Source organism: Kogia breviceps, chromosome 9, assembly GCF_026419965.1.
Source record: "Kogia breviceps isolate mKogBre1 chromosome 9, mKogBre1 haplotype 1, whole genome shotgun sequence".
NCBI lineage: Eukaryota > Metazoa > Chordata > Mammalia > Artiodactyla > Physeteridae > Kogia > Kogia breviceps.
The window spans coordinates 33,211,665-33,236,344 of record NC_081318.1 but is presented as its reverse complement, the minus strand read 5'-3'; the positions used below and the strand labels follow the sequence as shown (position 1 = coordinate 33,236,344).

The following is a 24,680-nucleotide window of genomic DNA, read 5'->3' as shown; positions in this document are numbered from 1 at the left end:
CAGGAAGGCCAGTGAGGAACACCTATCCTGGGGCAGGCGTGCAGGGGTGGCTGGAGGGCTGCACAGGAGAGACACTGCAGACAGAGTTGAGCGAGACCTAGCAACTGCTTGGATGTGAGAGATGCTGGAGAAAGAGGAGTTGGTGATGGCTGAAATTTCAAGTGACCAGGATGGAAACACCGTAATGTTCGTTAACCAGAATAGGTGACAAAGAGGTAAATTTGAGAGCCGTGCTAACTAGAACAGCCCAAAATGCTAGTGGTCCTCTTTGTGCCATGGTCCAGAAAATGATTAATTCTAGGCTTTCTCTCAGAAAAGGAATCAGGGGTGGAAAAATCTATCAATAAATTTCCTTCTTTGAAGCATTGAGGGTTTACGTGTTAAATGGTAACTTTCGTTAAGTGATTCCAACTCTCTTAGAGTTACAACTTCCCTAACTTTCAGTTTCTCATACATAAAGTGAGGGACTGGAGTAAGATGGTCTCTAAGGCCCTTTCCATTTTTGTAATTGTATAACTGTCGGAACTTTGCCCAGAATAGTAAACAGTAGCAAAAGCATTTCATGAGCTTGAGAGTCAGAGAGAATTAAATTCCAATGCCTGTTCCAGTGTGAACCTGTGGCTGCCACCTTTGGCTGCCCTGCGTCTCCTCCTGAAACTCAGTGTGATAAAACCTCACAGGGCTGCTGTGGGTCTGCTTGTATGTGAAAATGCCCAACTCAGTGCCTGGCACAGTGTAGGTGCAGGGTAAAGATTGATTTCCTCCCTCCCTTCCTTCCTTCCTTCCTTCTTCCTCCCTTTGTTACCAAAGAGAGAGCATTAGTCTGGCTCCTCAACTGGTGCTGGGGGAAAACTTTCTCTGTAGGCTCTTCTGGAGTGCCCCAAAGCAGCTATTGTACCAGAGAACTGCTTTTCACCAGCTACGTTCACTTTTACCCCCAAACACGAGACCTTTGGCTTTAAGAGAAGCACGAGTGGCAAGGAAAGCCCCGGCAGTGGGTCTGTAGTTGTTCTTCCAGCTGGATGCAATCCCACTCCAACATCACACCAGGAACTGTGTGTAAAGTGGTGAGGAGTCACCCCATCTTTCCTGCACAAATGAGCAGCAAACACATTCACTCGTTATCTGTAAGGGACGTGGTGAATCAGATGGAGTATTTACACAATACTTTACGTTTGCAATGCTGAGAATTTAAACCAAGGCTCCCTCTAATAGTTAAAGGTCTACTATTCAAGCATAACGACAGCCCGCAGCTCTGTAAGCCAGTTCCTGCCACCCTGACCCAAGGCGTCAGAGTTTATCAGGATTCTGAGCAGGAAGAGACAAGGAGTAGTCCCCCTCTCCTGCAGTGAACACTGAAATGTTACGTTTTCCTCGAAGTTAGTGCTCCTCTCCTGCAGATCTCGGCTGTGGAGAAAATGAAAAAGGTTGGGGTCCCCTGGCTTCTGAAATTTGAATGCCACTTGAACCTGACATGATGTTTGGTTTCTGGCTCCATTGCACAATTTTTTTAAGATCAAGGAGTTCTGTACATCCTATTCCAACATTGTGCAGTGTTTCTATACTTTGGAATTTGTTTGTGGGGGGGTGGGGGACAGGAATCCCTCTCAGTCCTTGAGGAAGTACCATTTAGAGACCTTACTGTTTCCTGAAGGAGAAACCTTGAAGTGTGGAATATAAATATTGCATTAACTCTGATGCAGAGTTCTACACTTATTAAGCCTTACATGTGAGAAAACAGACACATCGAAGCTAAAGTTCTGGTCCTGTTTCTCTCCCTTCATTTAGAGAAGATCAGTGAGGTCCTGCAGGTTTGCAGACACTCTGAGATGCATCTAAACCTCTGTTTTCCAGCTTGCCCTATTCAGCAAGGCAGACCACAAAGCAAGCTGGGTAGGCAAATGAGCTTTACCCCTGGTTACTTTGCAAATGCATTAATTTTTCAGCAGGCAGTTGTTAAATACCTACAGTATGCTAGGCAGTGTACACAGTGGGGAGAAAAGATAAATGAGACAATTCCTGGACTCTTGTTGATAGTAGGCTGCTACTAGTTTACAACCTAAGACTCTACTCCACAATTTGCCAATTGTTTTATATCCTGATGAATCCATCATCTCTCCGCCAGCACCAAACCCCAAGTCAAGTCTGAGGCTTTAAAGTTCCCAGAATGCCACCTAGACATAGGAAAAAAGTGAGAACAAGAAGTGAACAAAATCACAGAAGCTGACTCTGAAGAGCAGCCACCTCTATAACGGAATACTTCAGAAGGCCTTTGATTTAAAAATGTCCTCTGCTCCTTTAAGAAGCTTCCCTGGTTCTAGCACTCTCTGCAAAATTGATGATTGATCACCAATGGAAACTTAATTACCAATTAATTGGTAACTATTGAACTGACAGTACATCTCAGTTATCTGCTACTCCTCAGAGCAATCTATAGCACTTTAGTGAAGAAAAGTTTCTAATTAACTAGTAAAATAGCACTCACAAATATATCAAAAAATGTCTAGAACTAGAATATCTTATTAAAAGTCATAGGTTTAGCATCTCTGAGACTCTCTGTTTGCTAACTTATCACCATTTAAAATAAAAAAGTAGTTGCTATATAAAACAGGATGTTAGGTGATATTTAACCATAAAAGTTAATAGATGTAAGAACTTTGCATTCTATGTGACAGAAGTTTGACATTAAGGAGTAAGGTTACTTTACATAAGGGTAACTAATTTTTTAATTTCAGTTTGTTCTTAAGCACTAAGTTGGTTTGAAATATGCTCTAATAACTTTCCGATTATTACAAATATAATAGGACAATAATAGAAAATCTCTAATCTTCAAATCATTCTCCTGGACTTGTAGCTACATACAAAGATGTGTAAAACTGAGCTTTTTCCTCTTTCTTCAAGTTAGACTTTGTCTTCTTTATACACCTTCTTGCCCCCCCATTATCTGCACCAAAGTTACCAATTTGCAATTATCTTGTCAGGACAGTCGGGGTCAGACACTCCGTTTGTCCCTTATAAACTCATAAACTATCCCTATTCCTGAAAAAAAAAACTGGCTTTAGTAATATTGGTTCATATCTTCACACTCATTCCCCATCTACCCATAATTGATTTACTTGTTCATTCATTCAATTAGTATTTATTAAACATCTACTATGTGTGATATTTCATCTACTACTAGCAATACAGTCGTAAACAAGCAGGGTCCCTAAAGACAGGGAGCCACTTGGGAGAAGTCTTACATCACTCTTATATCACACAAGCGAATAGTAGTTGCAGCTATAACAAGTGCTATTTCACATAGTAAATGGTATTATGACAGTGTATAATAGAAGCATTTGACCTAGATATTGGGGTCAGGGCAGGCCTTCTGAGGAACTGATGACAAGCTGAGATCTGAAGGAGGCATAGGAGTTAACAAGGTGAATGGAGGTGGAAGGAGCATTCCAGGCAGAGGCAGCAGCATGTGCAGAGGCCCTGTCATGGAGGACACATGGCTATTTAGAAAACTAAGAGAAGGCCAGCTCACTGGAGCATAGGGAGCAAGGAAGAACACAGTGCAGGGTGAGTGGAGAATTTGAGCAGGAACCAGATGATGCAGGATCCAATGGGGCATGTTAAAAGTTTTGTCCTTGATCCGAAGAGCAATAGGGAAATGTTCAGAGTTTTAAGCAGAGTGACATGATGAGATTTGTGGTTTAAAAAAATTTGGCTGCAGTGTGGAGAATGGACCTAGAAAGAGATTGGATGAGATTGGACAGGGCAGGTCCAGTTAAGAAGCCATTGTCATAGTCCAGGAAAGGATGGAGTTGCCTTCGATGAAGGTTGCCATGGTAGAGATAGAGAAAACTGTAGAGACCCAGGAGATATTTAGAAAGTGCAATTGATGGGAATTGGTGATGGACTGTATGGGGAGGAATGACGGATGACACTTAGATTTCTGACTTTTGCACCTGCAGAAATGGTGGAGCCATTTGCTGGGGTGCATTATATCACAAGGTCAGGCATGGGGGAAGATTGTGATTTCTACTTTGGTCCTGTTGAGCCTGAGGTCTTTGAGACATCTGAGTTCAGATTTCATAGGCAGTTTGATAAATGCACAATCAGCTCAGAGGAGCAAGTTAGCCTGGAGGTACAAATGTGAGTGTCAACTAAATAGAATAAAACTGAGATATACTGGGTGGGGAGTATGAAGAGTGAGCAGAGGAGCAGCCCTAGGATGGAGCCTTGAGAAACTCTAACATTGACAGGCAAGCATGGATGGTCCTACAAAGGAGACAAATATTACAATCTAAGAGTAGTAGAAGGAAAACCAGGAGACTGAAGTGTCAAGGTGAAGGGAGGGATCCCTAGTACTTAAATTATCATGTATTAGTGAACAATATTCTTTAAATCCTTTCACTTAAAGTTAAAGCTAAAAGATAAATACCTGGTTTGGTGGTAATCGCCTTTTAGTTAGCTGGTTAACAAAGCATTTGATGTACAACTTATACATTTTTTGAGCCTTTCACCATAATGAGGACAAATACTCTGTGTTCTCTGTGCTGGGTTCTATTATAAGAGATCTCTGTAAACTAGCTCATTTAATCTTTACAACAGCTCTGTAAGGTAAGTACATTTCTATAATTCTCTCAATTTTACAAATGGAGGAACTGTAACAGAGATAACATGAATTTCACAAACACGGGGAAGTTATAGAAATTACGTACAACGAGTAACCATTAAGGACCAGGGTTTGATGCAGGCACCTAGGTCTGGAGTCTGTGTTCTGCTGCTTCCCCATGAATTATCCCCACAACCCCACTGCGCACAAATGCACGAAGGAACACATTTTAAAATATAATGTCCTAGTGTGATTCTGACATTTGTGATTATTCCAGTTGATATTCATCTCATTGGACTTGCCTGCTAGAAGCATTACCTTTATGTCCAGGCCTGAAACATTCATAGTTTTGTTTTTCTTTTACTAGCACCAGCTAAGTTCCATTTTTACGTATGTACATATCAAACCAATGATACAAACTGTGAGGGAAAGATTTGCCCCTAGTTTTAGAGTCTATATATACACAGCAGCACCTACTGATACTAGAGTCATTTAGGTCACTAGAATTGTTTCTAACGCTCTGGGACTATTTGTCTATTTGCAAACTGTCTATTATCCTTGCCATTCCCTCCAAGCTCTAAAAAGATACACCAAAAAGTTTCTTAATAGCTTGCTCACATCTGGACTCACATTAATTCTTTGACCATATTTTATTCCAGACACTTTTGAGAAATTCATCAGGCTGCGAAGCGCGCAGTGATGAATACCGAACGGAGTTTACCACAGCTTTGCAGCGTGTTGACTTATTCACGGGCCAGTTCAACCAAGTCCTCTTAACATCCATATCCACCTTTATTAAAGGAGACCTCACCATCGCTAATCTTGGAACGTCAGAGGGTCGATTCATGCAGGTACTTACTTTCTGAGAGTGGCTGTGTCTGTTTTATCCGGTGTTATGCAATTAATTTCCTTCTCTTTTTACAGTAAGGTGTTTGCAAATACTGTAAGTGAAAATCACAGTGGAAGCTAGAGGCATAGACTGAAAGCAAAACAATGAAGCTTGGTCCACTTTTTATGAAGTGTATGGCCTTTTTTCGTTGTTAAATTCTTAAAGCTTTCAGTTTAAATGTGGTTGCTTTAATGTTCTTGCCTGGAATGGTTTGGGTTTTTTTTTTCCATTCATGATTTCTATCACATGATTGGAAAATAAAATGAAACAATTAAAGCACTTCCAGGCGATGTTTTCCTATTTCAAGGGAAGCTACGGATCAAAAGAGAGCTATTGTGTGAACCGTGCGTCTCCATGAGAAGAAACATTCACATCATTGAGAAATATTGGCAGGAGTTAGGAAGGGACGTTATCATCAAAATCCCATTGTAACTCCAGTTCTCCTGATTCTGCAAAATGATGGGGTCAGACACAAAAAAGTGCAAACACTGGGAAAAAAAGATCCGGATTTTGTTAAGAAATGCCTTTAATGGATAGCAACAGTATTTCCATACAATAAAAGTTCACATTTCAGACTTGCAGTTATCGTATCTCCTAGATACAAGAACCCTAGCACTTTGCAGAAATTAAAATGCTCTCATGTTGGGTCTGTTTTACTGCTTTAATAGTTATTGGTAGTGCTTTCAACATGAGTTCATTAGTAAATTATTGGTTAATGCACAGTGACAATGGTATCTATGGAAATGTTGACTTTCCACAAAGACTAGATATTTCTTTTAAAGAAAGATGTTTAGGGCTTCCCTGGTGGCACAGTGGTTGAGAGTCCTCCTGCCGATGCAGGGGACACAGGTTCGTGCCCCGGTCCGGGAAGATCCCACATGCCACAGAGCGGCTGGGCCCGTGAGCCATGGCCGCTGAGCTTGCGCGTCCGGAGCCTGTGCTCCGCAACGGGAGAGGCCACAACAGTGAGAGGCCCGCGTACCACAAATAAAAAAAAAAAAAAAAAAAAAAGAAAGATGTTTATTTCATAATCATTTGACATAATTAACAGCCCAGTCCGGCAATGACTTTTAGTAAACGAATTGAGGACAATGATGTTTTCCTATGACTTGCCCATCTGTACATTCTCTGTGTGTATTCTTTAACAAATATATATATTTTTAAAGTTACCACTGTTTTTATAGCAGTCTGGGTACTGATCAAATGTTTTTCTTGTACTAGTGGGCATGGTGGAATTTTTTCAAAATCATGAAACGTGTAAATAAAACTTTCCCACCTCAAAATGAATCATATATTGTAGATCCTGTTATCTAAATAATCCCACACTTGGTCTCCCCTCCTCCCATTGCTTCACAATTAACTACACTTATTCTCCCAACCCCCCAGCCCAGTGTTCTTATTTACCCACTTCAGAGCATTTCAGTGCTGTCCTTAACTCCTCAAAATGTGAAGGAGAGATGCCCAGTCTCCTCCCACACAAACACTCTAACATATTTGAAATATGATCATATCTATTATCCTTGTAAAATATGTTTGTTATGTGGTGTTTATATGTGTTTTTAGTTTACGTTGATGTTATTCTGTAAATTCCAAGAAAAATCTGAAGGAGGATGACTGAATTCATCTATTGAATTCCTATTGTGTTCACTATGTTGATTTGCTTCCCTTTATCTTTTTTCTGCTTTTCTTTTTTGCTTAATTGTCTAATACCTCACCAATCCAGTTCCATATTAATAAGTTTTCTACAGTCACTTTAGGTCTGACACTTTTTCACATCATAATGCTCCTGGCCTATTTCCAGATTCTAAAGTTCTAATAAAATTCCATTTTTAGATAGATTGCTTTAATAGCTAAGTAAATTCTACTGTGTGACAGATTTCACAACCCAAGTGATATGTTATATACATCAGTCTCATTATAATAGAAATGCTTTAACATTTCTATTAAAAATGTAACAAATGTTTTATTCTTGTCTCCCAGCATTTTCATAAAAGAAGCCATAGTACACCTTTGCATCCATAACACCAAAGATGTAAATAAGTATATAAGTAGATATTTATTTTATGAAAAGCACTGATATCCTTGATTTTTTTTTTAAACCAGGTGGCTCTTAATTCATCAAATATGTATCAAGAGCATACTAACTTTGCTTTACTAGGCAAGTAAGTGCAACAAAGGAAGCAGTGACACAGAACCTGCCTCTGAGGAACTAAAATTTCAGTAGGGGAAATAAAAACATGTATCTGACACGAAGAGCAGAGAAAACAAAGACATAAAAAACACAGGGCTACTGAGACCCACAGAGAGAGGATCTATTTCTCTGACACTTGCCCAGAAGAATTCCATTTAGTAAAATTTTATGTAAATAAACCTAAACCATTTAAAGGATCAAAGAATCAACATCACTGAAATCCAGTTTGTTTACAGCAAATAATGTGGAGGTGGAGTCAGGAGTGCAGCAAAAATTTGGGGACCATCCAGCTTAATCTATCCAAGCAGTAACCTACCAAGTTCTGTAAATATTTTGACTGCACTGAAGTGCTGAATCTGTGACCAAGCCTAAGTTTCTACAACCCATGTTTTAATAATACTATGAAGTTTCTGTTACAATATAGAAGGGACATAATTTTCCCAAAGACAGCTGCCACACATGAAAAGGAATAGAAAAATGATTTTACTTCCTTCCTACCCTGAAGCCTAAAGGCAAAGTTGCTTTGCAAATGTTTTCTCCCAAGAGTTTGCAGCTGTTTCTGCCTTTCCTATTGTGCTTATGTTCAACTCTGGCTGGGAATACAAGCTTCAGCCCCAGCTGTCGGGTGCAAAGTGAATCAGGTATTTCACAGTGGTTATTTGATTAGAAAGAATTATATTGTTTAGCTAACAATATTATACGTATGGAAGAGAAGACATTTTTGACATGTTTTTTAACATTTAAACGTGTAACTTACACAGGTACAGCTATGTCTAAATATACTAATGTGTACATACATTCAAATCTATCTGTAGAGCTATGTCAGTGTAGATATAGATTTCAAAAACAGTTTTTAATTTGTGTGATCACTCTGGGATGCTCTGAAGTAAAATAATATGATAAGCAATGTTTGAGATAGTATAAGTAAACAGTAAGAACACGCCTTCTTATGAATTTTGGAGGCAGAGCGGATGTAGAAAAGAACAAGGCTGGGGAACATGAGCACAGTGTGCAGGGCTACATGGGAGAGGGAGGCAGGATACTCATGAAGATCACAGGACTAATCACAGGGATTGCCCACATCTCCCCTTCTGAGCTCCTCATCTAATCTACATCCAAAAACAATGCTTGCTTGATTTTTTTTTTTACAGCACTTATATAAGGCCTTTAATCCCTAGATGCAAGCATCGTTATTAAAATATTTGTGCATGACTGTCAGGCCAGGGAGAGCAAGTGGATGGGGGTGGGGTGGGAGTGGGAAGGCACTTTCAAGACTTGTTGCAAGTTTAGCTCCACATTCACTGGGCAGCTACCTTGCTATATAGTGGCCACTGCCTGAGCACTGTCACAGATTTCATTAGGTTCTTTGGCATTATCCTTGCTCTTCTCCCATCATCCTTTCCCCTCTCCCCAATTCCTTGATGCTGTTACCACCCATAACCCCTTTTCTCTTGTGCCTCTTAACTGGACTAGTTGGTCTTAAGCAAGAAACTTCAAGAGGTAGGGACCACCTCAAAAGACATCGTTAGCTCATGATCATTACTTATGACCATTACTTAAAGGATTATGTTAGTAATCAGTGAACTTGACAATAATTACTCACTTCTAGTAAGAAGAATCGATTCATCTATTAACCTCCTGTCTCTAAATTTCTTCAGTTCCTATGCTGCCATCATGGCATGTCAGTGCTTTGTGCTGGAAGCCTGCAGCATACGTTTCATTTGGGATTACTGCTATTTTAGACTATGTAGACACAGATCATCAACTCATCAATGCTGTGAGCAGCCTGCAGAGACACAGCCAAAGCTTGAACTTGAACATTCCTCTTCAGAGATTGCTAACTTACCCGTCTCCTTTATAAAATGCTCAGATAAAAATATCATCTGCCTTTTTTTAAGGCGTACATCATTGATTTAGTTACATCTCTAAAGAATGGTAGCTTTGCTATATTTCTTTAGAGGAAAATATACTTCATGGGTTCTGAAATTTCTTTTGGGAGAAAAAGAACCTATTGTAAATAATAATTTCAGAGTTATTTCCATAACAAAAATTTAAGCCCCACTCATATGTAGTCTCCTAAAATGAATTAATGCATGGTCTTGAAATATATATATCTTATAAACTGTTAGAGCATAGAAATTTAAAACACCATACATATTTGAAACCATGGGAAAGTGCTAACCTTGTGTTTGTTTTGGTTTTTTTGGTAGCAGGGAATAACTGGAATTTCTTGTTCGGGTGCTTATTTGAAAAAATTGAGAGACATTTTAAAACAGGAAATATATTTATCAGTAGTTTTTTTCAAAATTCAGACAGATATACTCTATATATAGATTGGCGAATCCTACAATCATTGTATTTGGAATACTGATTTGAAAGTATTGGATTTTTTTAATTTTTACAAATTTACTAGCTTATTTGGTTTTTAGATGCTTGAAATTTTTTACAAAGTTCTCGGTTTGGTATTGACTCATTTTGACTCACTTTGACTCATTTCAAAAAGTTGAAACACAAATACACATAGGTATTATAATCATTAAAAAAGTTGTTTTACTTTTTGTACATACCTTGGCCTTTGTAGTGTCAGGCTGGTATAGAAGCTCTTGTGCCCACTTAGCAAAAAGAGTGAAAGAACAGAGCAGTTTCATTTAATTCAACTTTTGCCACCTGGTACTTTGTCTTACTGCTTCTAATTTTGAGTTGTCAGCACCAATCAGCAATTTCCACTTCTTATGTTTCATTTTTTTAATTCCAGAAAATTAGATGTTTACCTTGGTTGAAACAAAACTCTTTATATCTGATCTCTTTCTAAACAAATACCAATTTCTCTCACATACTTAAGAAGATATAAACCTATAGCTGGTGTTTTAGTCAGTTCGGGCTGTTGTAACAAATTACCATAGACTAGGTGGCTTAAAAAGACAAACATTTATTTCTTATAGTTCTAGAGGCTGCGAATTCCAAGATCAAGGTGCCAGCAGATCTGGAGTCTAGTGAGGGCTTGCTTCTTGGTCCACAGATTGCCATCTTCCCACTGTGTCCTCACATGGTGGAAAGAGGGCACGAGAACTCTCTGGGGTCCCATTTATAGGGCACTTATCTCATTCACGAGAGCTTCACCCTCATGACCTAAGCAGCATCCAAAGGCCTCATCTCTTCACACCATCACACTGGGGATTAGGATTTCAACACATGAACTTGGGGGGGGACACAAACATTCAGTCCATTTCAAAAGGCAGCAGAAGCCATACCTTGAAAATGCAAATCAAACTCTTGAAGGTTATCTAAATGTCTGAAGCATTAAAAAACCCATCCCTTCATCCAGGCTTAAGTAGTCTTCTTATTTCAGTCTATTCATATGTTTAAGCAATAGATATGCCCTTTGGACCTACTATGTGCCAGATCTGTACTAGGAACTAGAGAGAAAGCAGACTCATTTTCTGGATCTGTAAGTTCACATCCAGTTATAACCCAGTTTGTTTATTAATGGTGTCATCTCCTTCACTTACATTTTTTTTTCTCTCAATTCACTGGGGAACGTGCTGCATCTCCCACTCTGCTTCTCCTAGTGAGAATCCATTTTTGTTTCTTCTACCCCTCCCCCACCTCCAGCCTCTCTAGATCTCTGTTTTACAAAAGTCCAGTCTGACCATGAGGGATGTTCTTCAGAGAACTGGTTGGGAGGCTGAGCAGGTGATGCCCAAGTATCAGTCTCAGGCAGGAGGAATGGATGGAAGGCTGTGAACCTTCAGAAGTAAACTTGTCTTTTACTTAATTTAAGGAAACATTTTGCAGATAAATACAAACCAAAACCACAATGAAGTACCACTTCACACCTACTAGGATGGCTGTAATCAAGAAAACAGAAAATAACAAATGTCAATAAGGATGTGAAGAAATTGGAACACTCATACATTGCTGGTGGGAATGTAGAATTATGCATCCCATATGGAAAATGGTCTGGCAGTTCCTCAAAAGGTTAAACATAGAGTTACCATAAGACCCAACAATTCCACTCCTAGTATATACCCATCAGAAGTGAAAATATATATTCTCACCAAAAGTTAGACTTGGATGTTTCTAGCAGCATTATTCACAATAGCCAAAAAGTAGAAACAACCCAAATGTCCATCAACTGATAAATGGATAAATAAAATATAGTATATTCATACAATGGAATATTAATTGGCAATAAAAAGGAAGGAAGTACTGATACATACCCCAACATGGATGAACCTTGAAAACATTAAGTGAAAGAAGCCAGTTACAAAAGGCCACATATTGTAGGATTCCATTTACATGAAATGTCCAGAATAGGAAAAGCTGTGGAGATAGAAAGTAGATTAGTGGTTGCCAGGAACTACAGGGTATGACAAGCTAGGGTGGATGATGGCTAAGGGGTGTGGGGTTTCTGAGGTAATGAAAATATTCCAAAATTAGTTGTGAAGATGGTTGCACAAATCTGTGAATATGCTAAAAACCACTGAATTGTCCACTTTAAAAAATGAGGAGAAAAAACACGTTATCTCATGTTATGTGAGAAATAATATCTCATGTTAAATTGTATTCATCCTTCTTAAAGAAAATTAAATTCTAAAAGAGTTTAATCAAAAATAGAACTCTGGGGCTTCCCTGGTGGCGCAGTGGTTGAGAGTCCGCCTGCCGATGCAGGAGGTGCGGGTTCGTGACCCGGTCCGGGAGGGTCCCACATGCCGCGGAGCAGCTAAGCCCGTGAGCCATGGCTGCTGGGCCTGCGTGTCCGGAACCTGTGCTCCGCAACGGGAGAGGCCACAACAGTGAGAGGCCTGTATACCGCAAAAAAAAAAAAAAAAAAAAAAAAAAAAAAAAAATAGAACTCTGTGTGTGGGGTAAAGAGGTCTGGCCTTTATGTATTTATAGATATATTACATAGAATTACTTTGTTCAAGGTCATGTATTTAGGGCCCTAGCCACAAGGTTTTATTTTATTTTTACATACATGTCTTCCCCTGTCCTCCCCCAGGTAATATGAGATCATAACCACCACAGTCAAGTACATTCAGATTGCTCCCTACTCCCTCACCCTAGTCTTGTATTTTCAAGAGCATTAAAGAAAACGTTTTTGAGAACTAAACACTAAAGATGAGTTGTCAGCACAGTAGAAATTCAAAATATAGTTGCCAGTCTTCTGTTTCTTACTCATTGTCCTAAGACTGCCAGGTGATTTATCATAAGAATTAAATTTAAATGCTGGATTCTGTTCTGTCGTTAGAAATATCTCCATGACAACCGAAAGGAACTCCTAACTTCTTGCAAACATTGCTTCAGGAGTATTTTGAGAGTTAAAGTGGTTACCCAATCATTTAGAATTCTGGCAATAAGAGGAAGTGAGGAATTAATGATAGAAACAATAGCAATAGGTATCCCTCCAGAGAAAGAGCTAATGATCACCTAAAAATGTATTTGCATCTGTGATATGACCTCTGCTTGAAACTCCAAGCAGTCGTCTCACTTTTCCACACAGCCTTCCTGTCTTCTCTGGTTCAGTTCCTTTTTCTATAACAAGCCACACTTATCCTAGCCCATGATCAAAATTTGTTGAGCTTGCCATCTGTACTAATAACATTTCCTCTGTGCCATCAAAAACTATTTAGATGTGGAGTCTTTCTCCTTAGGCACACTTAACTTGTGCAGCCAAGATTACTGAAACAAGGAGTATTTGGCAAGGCAAATATATTGTGAAATTTGTTTCAATGCTTTGGCTCATAAGTGGCTCTTGGGAGCTCAGAGTTGAAGTTTTTTATTGGTATTTACTCTGGTGCTCCAAGAGTAGATCAGTTGAGTGTTTAAAAAGAGGTCAAGCAAACAGATTCTGGCATGAGATAAAGCTCCTTGGAAACCTGACTCTTGTACTTTCTAGCTGAGATTCTCTGTCATCTTTTCTTTATGGAAAACAATAGTACCTACCCTGTAGGATTATTGTGAAGAGTAAACAAAATACCCATTTAAAGCACTTAGCACAATGCCTGGCTCAGTTACCATCATATATGGTGTTCTTCAGACAAAAAGTCTTAACTGGTAATGCACCAAATGAATCTATCCAAGTTCCAGAGGTGCAAAGAGCTTCTTTATGAAAAGAGTAATGTTAATCCTTTCTGGGAAATGAATATTTGGATGGGCTTAAGATAGTTGATAAAGTCAAAGATGATGACCTATTAATTAAGAAGGGATTGCTTATTATAGATAGGGGAAATGATATTAAAGAGAGCAAGAAGATAGGAGACAAAACAGTAGTAGGAGGTGACTGTTATGTAGCAGGTCTGAAAAGATTGGAAGGTATAAGAGAGGAGCAAAACGCAAATACCTTATAGGCAGGTTCAGAGGAATGAATGATCTCCAGTGAAGTAGAAAGCACAGAATGAGGCAGAGAACAGAGTCAGGTTATTAAGTGAGGCTGGTGTATTGTTTTGGTTTTTACTTGTGTGTGAGAAAATGAAATTTTTTTTCACCTTTGCAGTTTGAAGAGATTGACAACAATCAGGGAAATATGAAAAAACTGGGGGGCAGGGAGGCGTGAGGAGTAGGAAAAACAAGAGGTGGTGAGCACCAGAAGTACGTCAAGATAGAAAAATTGGTTAACTGAAATCTGGATAATTTGGGATAGAAGTTTGGCGTTCTGATAGTCTGCTTGTAACCAACACCCAAAGGGAGGTAGGACTGGTAATTGAACTGCTTTTTAGTTCCCCTAGAAAAGTCACAAATAACAATTGGGCCCTAAATTTAGGAATAACAGTAGTTTCCATCCTTTCCCATTCTGACCATATGACCTTTGATCCATCACTTAACTTCTGTGCAAATGTAGCCACCCTGCTAAATGGAGTTGTTTTGAAAGTGTTGAGTGTTTGAGATAGAACAAATGTTAGAAAAAAAAATGTCATGGTGTTTAATTTTTATAGCTCTGTGTGAGCCTGGTTGGTTTCTCTGTCAACAGTTCACTCTTTGGGAGCAAATTAGGGACTTTGGGAATCTTCCCAAATTGTCTCAGGCTACTTGACTCCTTTATTATACTGAAGAAAAACTTTACTACTGGTTCCCCAAAGCATTTGTATGTTGTGTGTTTGTTAGAGTACTAAGCAGTTCATTCCCATTTTATGGATAAGAAAGCTGAGGTAGAAGGAGTAGTTATTTATTATTTAATCCTAATCTCACAGCTGCCCACGTTTGTCCCATGATTTCAAACACATGGCACATAAACGCACTTTCAGTGAAATGTAAAAGGGTATCTGGATGTCAGGCAATTTCACAAAGTCAGTTTCAAGCCCAGAGCTATGCTCAGCCTCCTGTACCCTCCTGTACATACAACCTTATGCCCTATTTAAGAATGAGAGTCCCTCTGAGTGCTCCTAAACTCTCCTGTAGTCTGAGTGTTCATCTCAGATAGTCATCTGATTTTATACCTGGACTTCATTATTACTGGGTTCTAGCAGCTGGGCAGTTGGAAATTCTATAGCTGAGAACCATCCCAAATTAAAAATACCTAACAGCAAGAATCACTCCAATCATCAAACCTCATTTCCAAGGCATTGTTAAAACCATCAGGCCTTATTGTAAAACCAGGCCAAGAAGCAGAACTTTAGTTATAATCAAAGTAAAAAAGTATGATGGGACAATGGTCTGTAAGAAATGACAGCACAACATTTCAAAGTTAGCTGAGGGCCTATTTTGACCTCAAAAGATCTATACATATGGCTTAAGAGTAGCAAAGCTGGAACCCAATCCAGGTCTCCAGACTTCCCATTCACTACCCTTTCCATTACATCAAGGGAAGATGCTCAGTGGGGAGGGTCAGGAGAATACATTAAAAAATAATCCAGAATCCTCGTAGCATAAGGGAGGTCTTCTGTGCTAGGGAGAGTTTTGGCTCCTTCAGTTCCCAATACAATCGTGAGGATTTGTCTGCATGTGCTGGCTGATTGACTGGAAGATCTCCTTCCCTAGAAATCATTAAAAGATAATAGGCAAAACTCTGTCTGGGGGTGCAGATGAATTGTCCTCAAGGCAGGAGATTAGACGATGTCATATTGATTTACAGTGAGATAAACTGTTGGGCCTATAGTTCAAACACCCATGAGCTCGTCTAATCTGGTATTACCATTATCATCCACATTTTCCCCTGACAGTATATTTAAACTGAGCTTGTTGGACTAAGTGTGCTTTCTGGTTTGTTTCTCAGGTTGTGGTTTCTCGATCAGGATCATTAACCCCACACGTGAATTTTCACCTGGATTCCCACCCTGTGTCTCCAGAAGCAATTGTGGAACACCCGCTAAGCCAAAATGGCTATACACTCATTGTCACTGGGAAGAAGGTAAGCTCTGTTCCCCAGGGAGGTTCCATGAATATGGTTCCTCCTCAGTGGATATTTACAGCCAGTGTCATCTGGTCCTTTTTAACTTCTCTCTTCGTCTGGATTCACCTCTCTTCTATCAAGTTCTTTCCTGAGTATTCCAGAGATCTTCTGAAATCAAGTTAAATTTTTACTCAGGGAAGATTGGACCTATATTAGGTCCTCTTCATGATGTGAACTTCTCCTTTTGTCCTGTATTTCTCAATGAGAAAAACAAACACGCCGAATGAGAATTACAGTCCTAAGGGCAGAACTCTAGTGCAGAAGATAAACCCTGAAGTGTACCTTGGAATCTGACGCTGGCCAGTAATCCCTTTTCTCTGAGAGGAGGTGCATTTTGATGCCAGAATGATATGTAAACTTACTTAGAATTTCCCGGGGGTTCAAGTGTGTTTTCCAGCAGCTTAGTTTATACTCTCTTGAGGGATAAATTGGGAGATTGGGATTGACATATACACACTACTATATATAAAATAGAAAATAAAGACCTACTATATAGCATGGGAACTCTACTCAATACTCTGTAATGACCTATATGGGAAAAGAATCAAAAAAAGGGTGGATATATGTGTATGTATAACTGATTCACTTTGCTGTACAGCAGAAACTAACACAACATTGTAGGTCAACTATACTCCAATAAAAATTTTAACATAAAATAATAAAAAATAAAATCATCTCAGACAGAGCAAAATGTCCCAATAAATAGAACCTCTAACATTGCATGGTAATGCTTGTGTTCACTGGACAGTAATGGTAACTTTTATCACATATGCGCCAACAGCGGAAGGAAGGAAGAAATTTGTTTTTTTAATTTTAATCACGTAAGCATTATTACATGATTTGCACACATAGGTGCTATCCCTGTCAGACTCTGTAAAATTATATTTATATGTATCTTCGATGTATTTAGTTTTTATTAACAAGCAAACAAAAGAACCCTCTGGAAGCTCTTTCCATCACTTGTCTTCACAGATCACCAAGATCCCGCTGAATGGCTTGGGCTGTGAACATTTCCAGTCCTGCAGTCAGTGCCTCTCCGCCCCTTCCTTTGTGCAGTGTGGCTGGTGCCATGATAAATGTGTGCGATTGGAGGAATGCCCTGGTGGATCATGGACTCAAGAGACCTGTCTGCCTACAATCTACAAGGTAGAAGTCTCTGTCAGCTGTCATGTGTGTTTTTTGGAAATCATAAATCCCATTGATAGAAAAATTCAAAAATTAATGTATTCATTTAGCTGTGAGGCATCAGCCATCTCCCTCTGCGTTTTTTTTTTTTTTTTGGCCGCAACTCGTGGCACATGGGATATTAGTTCCCCAACCACGGAGCAAACCCACACCCCCACACTCCCTGCATTGGGAGCACAGAGTTTTAACCACTGGACCACCAGGGAAATCCTACCCCCCAGGTTTTTCCTTTAGGGTGGTGTTTGGGCACATGCCCCTAGGCCCTGCACTTGAAGTGCTTGCTTCACACTCTCCTTGGGCAGTTGCTCTCCCTTAGTGCTATGTGAATAAAAGAGTGGTGGCTAGAGAGCAATACTGCTCTCCATTTCCTCACACTGGGACCTGTTCCCTTCTGGCCTGCCCATTCTCTGATTTCTCACCAGCTGCTTTATCTACCAGGTGCCCAGGCATGAGCCTTCATCACACACAGGGATCCACTCATGGCATAATCCAGAACCCTAACCTGGACCATGCTAGCTAGAGATCCCAGCCATGCTGGAGCAGGCAAAACAGGAGGTTTCATTCTGTCTGACACATAGATGGTGGCTATCTCATCACTGATGAGTCTGGAGGTTACCTTTCAGGGCAAGGTGGGAAGCATGTGGATGGTGAACAAATGGGTGACTGTGTGCCTTCTCTCAAAGTTCCTGGAAGAGAAGTAAAAGCACAGCTGATGACTACACTAACCTCTATACTCTGTAAGCCAATTCATTATTTAATCCATTCCAAAAACATTTATTGAGTGCATACCACACAGCTGGCACTCTTCTAGACAATGGGGAGATACAGTCCCAGACAAGACAGAAGTGCCTCCTGCTCTTAGAGAACTGAGCTTCTAGAAGTGGACTTCAGCCATGACATTGTAGCCACGCTCTCTAACTCTCCATTGCCTTATTTACTTAAGCATGTGTTTGGCACTATGAAAATCTCCATGGCAATTTTTCTAAATTTTTTTCTTGATCCAAACACATTTTGCTTGAAGCTACTTCCCTGGTGAGGACCCAATGTATATTTTCTCTGCCTGCATGTGGAACAGTTGGACTTAGTACTAAGTAGTTCCTGTGAAAGATTCAAGTTAAAGGTCTTGGTCGGTCGCCTGGTTCAAGCCCAAGTAAACAAAGTGTACGAGTCAGAACAGGAACCGCCCCCAAGAGCATGGCTGTTTTCATTTAGCTACGGTTTGGGGAAAGATTTATACCGGGTGACTGGGTTTTAAACCAAATCATTTTATGTTAGGTGTGACACAGTTATTAAGACTTAGCTTGATCAGCTAGAGAATAAACTAGGAGATATTAAGAAAACAAATTTAAATCTATACTGTATTATTTATGCACTTTTTGTGTGTTTAATATACTTTTAAAACCACATGCAGTTTTATACACTTTAAAACACGTAGCCGTGGCAATTTGAGACACCAGACCTCTGAATTCAGCTATTCCATGAAAGAGATACGGGGAGTGTGTGTGTGTGTGTGTGTGTGTGTGTGTGTGTGTGTGTGTGTGTGTGTGTGCGTGCAATTAAATCACAACAATTTCTTTTCAAAAACAGCAAAGCTGATGTTTTAAATAAAGAGCAGGTTAAGAACTTGTACAAATGAAACTTAATTTTGACCAATGTACCTCCTTTTATTAGTAATGAAAGCTATATTAAAATGGTTAAAAACAGTAAATATTTTAGAATTTTCTAGAACCAGAGAATCTCTCATAATGTTTGAATTCCCCCCCACCTCAACCCTGCACCTTCCCTAACTCCAGCACTCTAGCTGGAAATTTTTAAAAGGTCAGACTGCATCGTGCACAATTCACTGAGGCTTGGGTGCTACAGTTAGAAAAAACGTAATGCAGCTGAGTCCATAAATCCCTTTCGGTTCATAGTTGTTAGGAAGATTTCATGCTGCACTAGAGCATGACATTTAGCATTCTTACTGCAAAAAATAAGACAGATGATTCATCTTTTTCTTATCTGTCTTAAACGCTGCAGGCACAAAACCCAGCTAATGTGTAGAGTTTCACTTTCCAATAAATGTAAGTCAACCTGCTTTTCAAGGTACATGATGTTCAGTGGCTGAAATTCTTTGCAGTTCCACATATGAAATATTTCAGGATTGCAAACCCATTATTTTGTTTCAAACATGTTATCTGATCTTGTACTTAGAGAGCAATGAAAAATGCTTCAGAAAAGGAAGAGCACTTTCCAATATATTCTGAATTTATTAGGATAAAACTGTCATTCTTGTAGGATTAGAGTTCAGTCCCAGTGAGACAATAAAACAGCTTATTAATTGATCAGAAGACTCAGATAAGAAGCAGCAGCGATATCTTATGAGGGACCTGAGATATCTCACGCCTGCAATATACTGCCACCAATATATTTGTGACATTTACTGAAGAGACAAATTTTAATTTTCCAAGGTTTTTGGTGGTGGTGGTGGTGTTTTAACTTTCTCTTGTATATCCTAATGGGTTTTGAAAATATGATCATTTAAATTATTTTCACCTGTGAAAGGACAGTAGCTACTTTTGTGGCTAGCTCTACCCTATCCAGATCCAGCCTCTGTGTGTGGACACTCATTTCCTTCTCACAGAGTTTCTGTACCCTCAGGATAACTCAGAGTTTGCCAGCCCACTGTTGGTTCTGTCCAAAGGTGTGTAGTCCAAGACTGCGTCCTTCCTTTTCCCCTGGAAGAGTGAACGTTACCCCATAAGCTAAGGCAGAAAAGCTCAGATGCCCCCCTCTAATATTTCAGCCGGGAGAGGAAAGCTAAGTAGAGCTGGCTTTTCAAATCCTGATGATCTAGCAGAGGTTTTATAGTATCCCTTTCTGTTGCCAGCACACCAACCGAACAGCTCTCCGTGTCTTTTCTGAAATCATCACCCAATCCTTATATAGAAAGTGATGATGAATGTGGAGTGACAGACTTCAATTTTTACATAGAAAGGGAGGAATCCAGACAGCGGGATCAGGCCAACATCAGCCTTGGGCTGTTTTCAGTGGGCAAGACTCCTCATTAAAAGAGGAAACAGCAGCTGTGTGACTGCCTCAGGCTGAAGAGAGTCTTGGAGGGTTAGATGTCTTTTTTTCCTCCTCCTGGATTTCTAACATAATAATAAACAGATATTTCTTTTCTAGCAGTTCTCATTTGGCTAGACAGGGGCGAAGTAAGTTTTCATGAAAGGCACAACTGTGTAATGGATTTCATGGGTAAAATAGCTATTGTAAAAGCATTAAGCTAAGACTCTTGAAGAGGTTTGGCAACAAGGATATGACTTTGGTTTGTGGTCATTTACTTGGGAGGGAAGGGAATGTTTGCAAATTTGTATTTTGCTAAAAGCTCTTCTAAATTGTAAAAGAGTCACTTTTACACTTTCACTAACTTGTCTTTAGCAAATACCTTTACTGGCTTTTGAGTTGCCTCTATAGCAGTGCTGTGTTTTCCCACCATTGTACTTTACAGCACAATTTACAATATGTCCCCCCAAAAGAGCATTTCCTTTCTCAATTGTCACAAAGCTGCTGAGGAGAAGCTTATTTTTAACATAGAAATTTGTTTTGTTTTAATAGTTTTAGCCTAAGAATAGTTGTTGTATAGACTTCATAAGAGCCTAATGCTATCTTATATCACAGTTGCCAGATTTTTAGTAATGAATTCAAGTTTTACTTTTTTTTGGTGGGGGGGCTGTGTTTGGTCTTCGTTGCTGTGCGCGGGCTTTCTCTAGTTGCCGCGAGCGGGGCTACTCTTCGTTGGGGTGCGCGGACTTCTCACTGCAGTGGCTTCTCTTGTTGCGGAGCACGGGCTCTAGGCGCGCGGGCTTCAGTAGTTGTGGTGCGTGAGCTCAGTAGTTGTGGCTCGCGGACTCTAGAGCACAGGCTCAGTAGTTGTGGCACACGGGCTTAGTTGCTCCGCGGCATGTGGTATCTTCCCAGACCAGGGCTTGAACCTGTGTCCCCTGCATTGGCAGGAGGATTCTTTAACCACTACGCCACCAAGGAGGCCCAAGTTTTACTTTTAATGCACCAAAGATGAGCCTGCAATAATAAAAGGAACTTATTACTTATTTAATACTGAGCCTGAGGAAAAAAAGTCAATCCTAGAAATGAAATGTACGGTGATGCCAAGGGAGATAATTAGAAACATCGCTACAATACAGATCACATGTGGGGCTCTCTCCAATTCTGTTTTTATCTACTTCTAATAGAAATAATATATTGAATATATTAAATATTACATCATTTAGTTTGTCAACTAACCAGCTGGTATATATCAAATAGTGACCATATTTAAAGAAAAAATAAAAGTGGCAGACTAGTAATAAATGTAAATTATGTATAAAGGAATAGGTTCACTTATTCATTTGTTGATACCTGGCCTGCAGTAGATGATTTATAGTGAGTGAATGAATGAATGGCAGATATGTATTGAATATCATCTATGTGGTTGATATTATGAAAGCTGATAAATGCAGCTATGAAAACACTGGGTGCAGAAAGAGGTATTTTTACTGTGTGACTTTCTTCTCTGGGTGGGGAATACTATAGCAACATGAATATAGCACACACCCAGTTGGCATACAGAGCAATGCATATATTAGGGCTTGGCTTCTAGGGCCTGTAAAGGAGTTTTGATCAGAGTTCAATCTGGAGGCCCATGAAGGGGTTATAAGCATGTAAAAGTCTGGGCCCAAAGTGTGTCTACGCCCAAGAAGGCCCTTCATCCCCACCCAGGCTGAATCTGCTCTCTCTCCCATCTCTGGATCTCCTGAAAACAGCTTGCTTCATCAGCCTGTCAGATAGTTTTAATGTATGTTCCAGATTCTCTGAAATTTGTGACCCTTTTTCCTATAGTGAAAATTCCTTTTTTTTAGATAATGGGAGAAGGGAAGGATTTCAGACTCTTTGAGTATACATATTTTGTTTGTTTGTTTTCCATACCTATGAAAGATAATAATATACTGGGTTTTTTTAAGTTCTATATTGTCCTCATAGGTTTTCCCAACTAGTGCCCCCCTTGAAGGAGGGACAACGCTGACCATATGTGGCTGGGACTTTGGATTCAAGAGGAATAATAAATTTGACTTGAAGAAAACCAAAGTTCTCCTTGGAAATGAGAGCTGCACCTTGACCTTAAGTGAGAGCACGATAAACATGTAAGGACATGAAATCGCTTGGCCAGGGTGTGCTTGGAAAACGGGTTTTGTCTTTGAATGAATCTTGTAAAACTCGCCCCAAATGTCTATCTCTTGAGTTTAAAAGAGTCTTGGCCCATCACTCCCCTTGCGGACTTGTTTTGTTTTTAAAACTGTTTACTCACCAGGATTACGGAAGAAGAAAGGTGACATTACTCAGGTGAAGAAAAGAAGAATCTAGCATCTGGGAGTTTTTCAAGCATTTTTTAACAACTCTTGAGAAATTGAGTAAATTTGAAAGAATAGCACTGTTTGGGGTCGTTCCATCTTTAAAGTCTTCAAATAAAGAGAGTCTCAAACAGCTTTTTCTATAAAAATCAGAAAACAGCTCAATATGGACCCTCTCTTCTAAATTCACTTTCTAAACCTCAGAAATGTAATGAAGCATTACATTTTTTGAGACTTGTTTATGATGAGTTTAAATTTATATTTACCTTATATTTATTGGCACTGTAATGGAGGGAGTGTATCTCATATAACCATTCCCAAATCTTGGGAAATAGCAATGTTATCCCTATTTTACAAAGATGGTAACCAAAGTTCAGAAAGGTGGAGTGTAGATTAGCAGAGGTAATCCAGAAGGTAAGAGCTGAACGGGCCTTCAAACTCAGCTCTCATGATTCAAGACCTGTACCTGGTCTACTGTATTCTACATGTAACTTCTATAAGATCTGAATCCCATAACGAACAGAGAACCCAGAAATTTTGAGTTATGTAGTAACAACAACCAAACATTTAAAGTTTTATAGTTGAACCTATTCTTTCAAGTGGTTATTTTACACCTAGTAGAATTCCTTTCAGGGTTATACAAAGATCTAAATCTACTCATTTTACAGAGGCCAAAACATCAATTAATGTCATACTTGTTTAGCTTAATGGCAAAACAGATTCATTCTAGAATTCCCCCGTGTAAGTTCTTGCTCCTTGCATTGTAAATTAGAGCCTGTAAAAGTGAAACATAATTCATCCTCTTTTGTTTGCAGGGCAGAAATACAGACACAGATGTAGAGAACAAATGTATGGACACGAAGGGGGGGGAGTGGCAGGGGAGGTGGTGGTAGTGGGATGAATTGGGAGATTGGCATTGACATGTATACACTAATATGTATAAAATGGATAACTAATAAGAACCTGCAATATAAATAAATAAATTAAATAAAATTCAAAAAAAAGTTATTTAATAAAACAAATTATATTTATACTTTTTAGGATTATAATAAGATTATTAATTCAAAAATAATTCATCATTTTTTAAGTAACCTAAATAAATACATGTAACGACAGAAATGTATCTTTTGACATAATTTAAAGAGGAGATTCTGCTTAGTTGTAATCAGCCCATTGTTTCATATGCAGTTGAAACACCATTTCTCCATCTTAAGTATGCCAAACATTATGCCTATAACTGTGTATTATTAGATTATTATGAACTTTTCAATTGGTGAGGTCTGCATTGATGAGGTTTAACATTTCCTGTTTTGTCTGTATGAATAATACAAGACAGTCAATATAAAGTTTAGCATAATAGTACAGAAACAGAATTATACAATTTTCAATTCTAATGCTTACCTGGAAACTCTGCTTGCTATTTAGAGGAGTCAGCTCACTGTTTATAGATAATGGCCCATAATATAAAACAGCCAACCCAGAAAATGCCTTTGGATTTATAACATACAAAACTTTGTTTTTTCAGGTTGAAATGCACAGTTGGTCCTGCAATGAATGAACATTTCAATATGTCCATAGTTATTTCAAACAGTCGAGGGACCGTACATTATAGTACATTTTCCTATGTGGTAAGTCTAGGCATTAATTTTCTCATGAACTAGGATATTTAATTATTACTTAATCTACTTAGAGTTATAAAATTAACAAGTTATTTTGTTTTGTTTCTATCTCTCATTCAGGATCCTATAATAAAAAGTATTTCTCCAAGTTATGGTCCTAAAACTGGTGGCACTTTACTTACATTAACTGGAAAGCACCTAAACAGTGGAAATTCTAGACACATTTCAATTGGTGGAAAAACATGTACTTTAAAAAGGTGTTGTAGTTTATTTTTTGTTGCATCAGTCAAGACGGATTAATATGTATACCTAACAAATCAAGAAAAGATTGTTCTTCTTTTGTGGCAAAAAATCAAGTTGTTTATTATTTACTCTCCATCTTACAAAACTTTCTCCTTCCCAAAGCCATCTACT

At 39.1% G+C, this 24,680-nt stretch overlaps 1 protein-coding gene across 1 annotated transcript in view; it reads left to right on the top strand.

The window, feature by feature from the left end:
• MET (MET proto-oncogene, receptor tyrosine kinase) overlaps positions 1–24,680 on the top strand; it is a 127,048-nt gene that overhangs the window by 62,531 nt on the left and 39,837 nt on the right. Inside the window, exons 3-8 of the mRNA XM_059074378.2 lie at positions 5,263–5,454; positions 15,896–16,030; positions 17,045–17,218; positions 22,280–22,440; positions 24,173–24,275; positions 24,387–24,523. Of these exons, the coding sequence (XP_058930361.1) occupies positions 5,263–5,454; positions 15,896–16,030; positions 17,045–17,218; positions 22,280–22,440; positions 24,173–24,275; positions 24,387–24,523 (902 nt within the window). The remainder of the gene's footprint in view (positions 1–5,262; positions 5,455–15,895; positions 16,031–17,044; positions 17,219–22,279; positions 22,441–24,172; positions 24,276–24,386; positions 24,524–24,680) is intronic.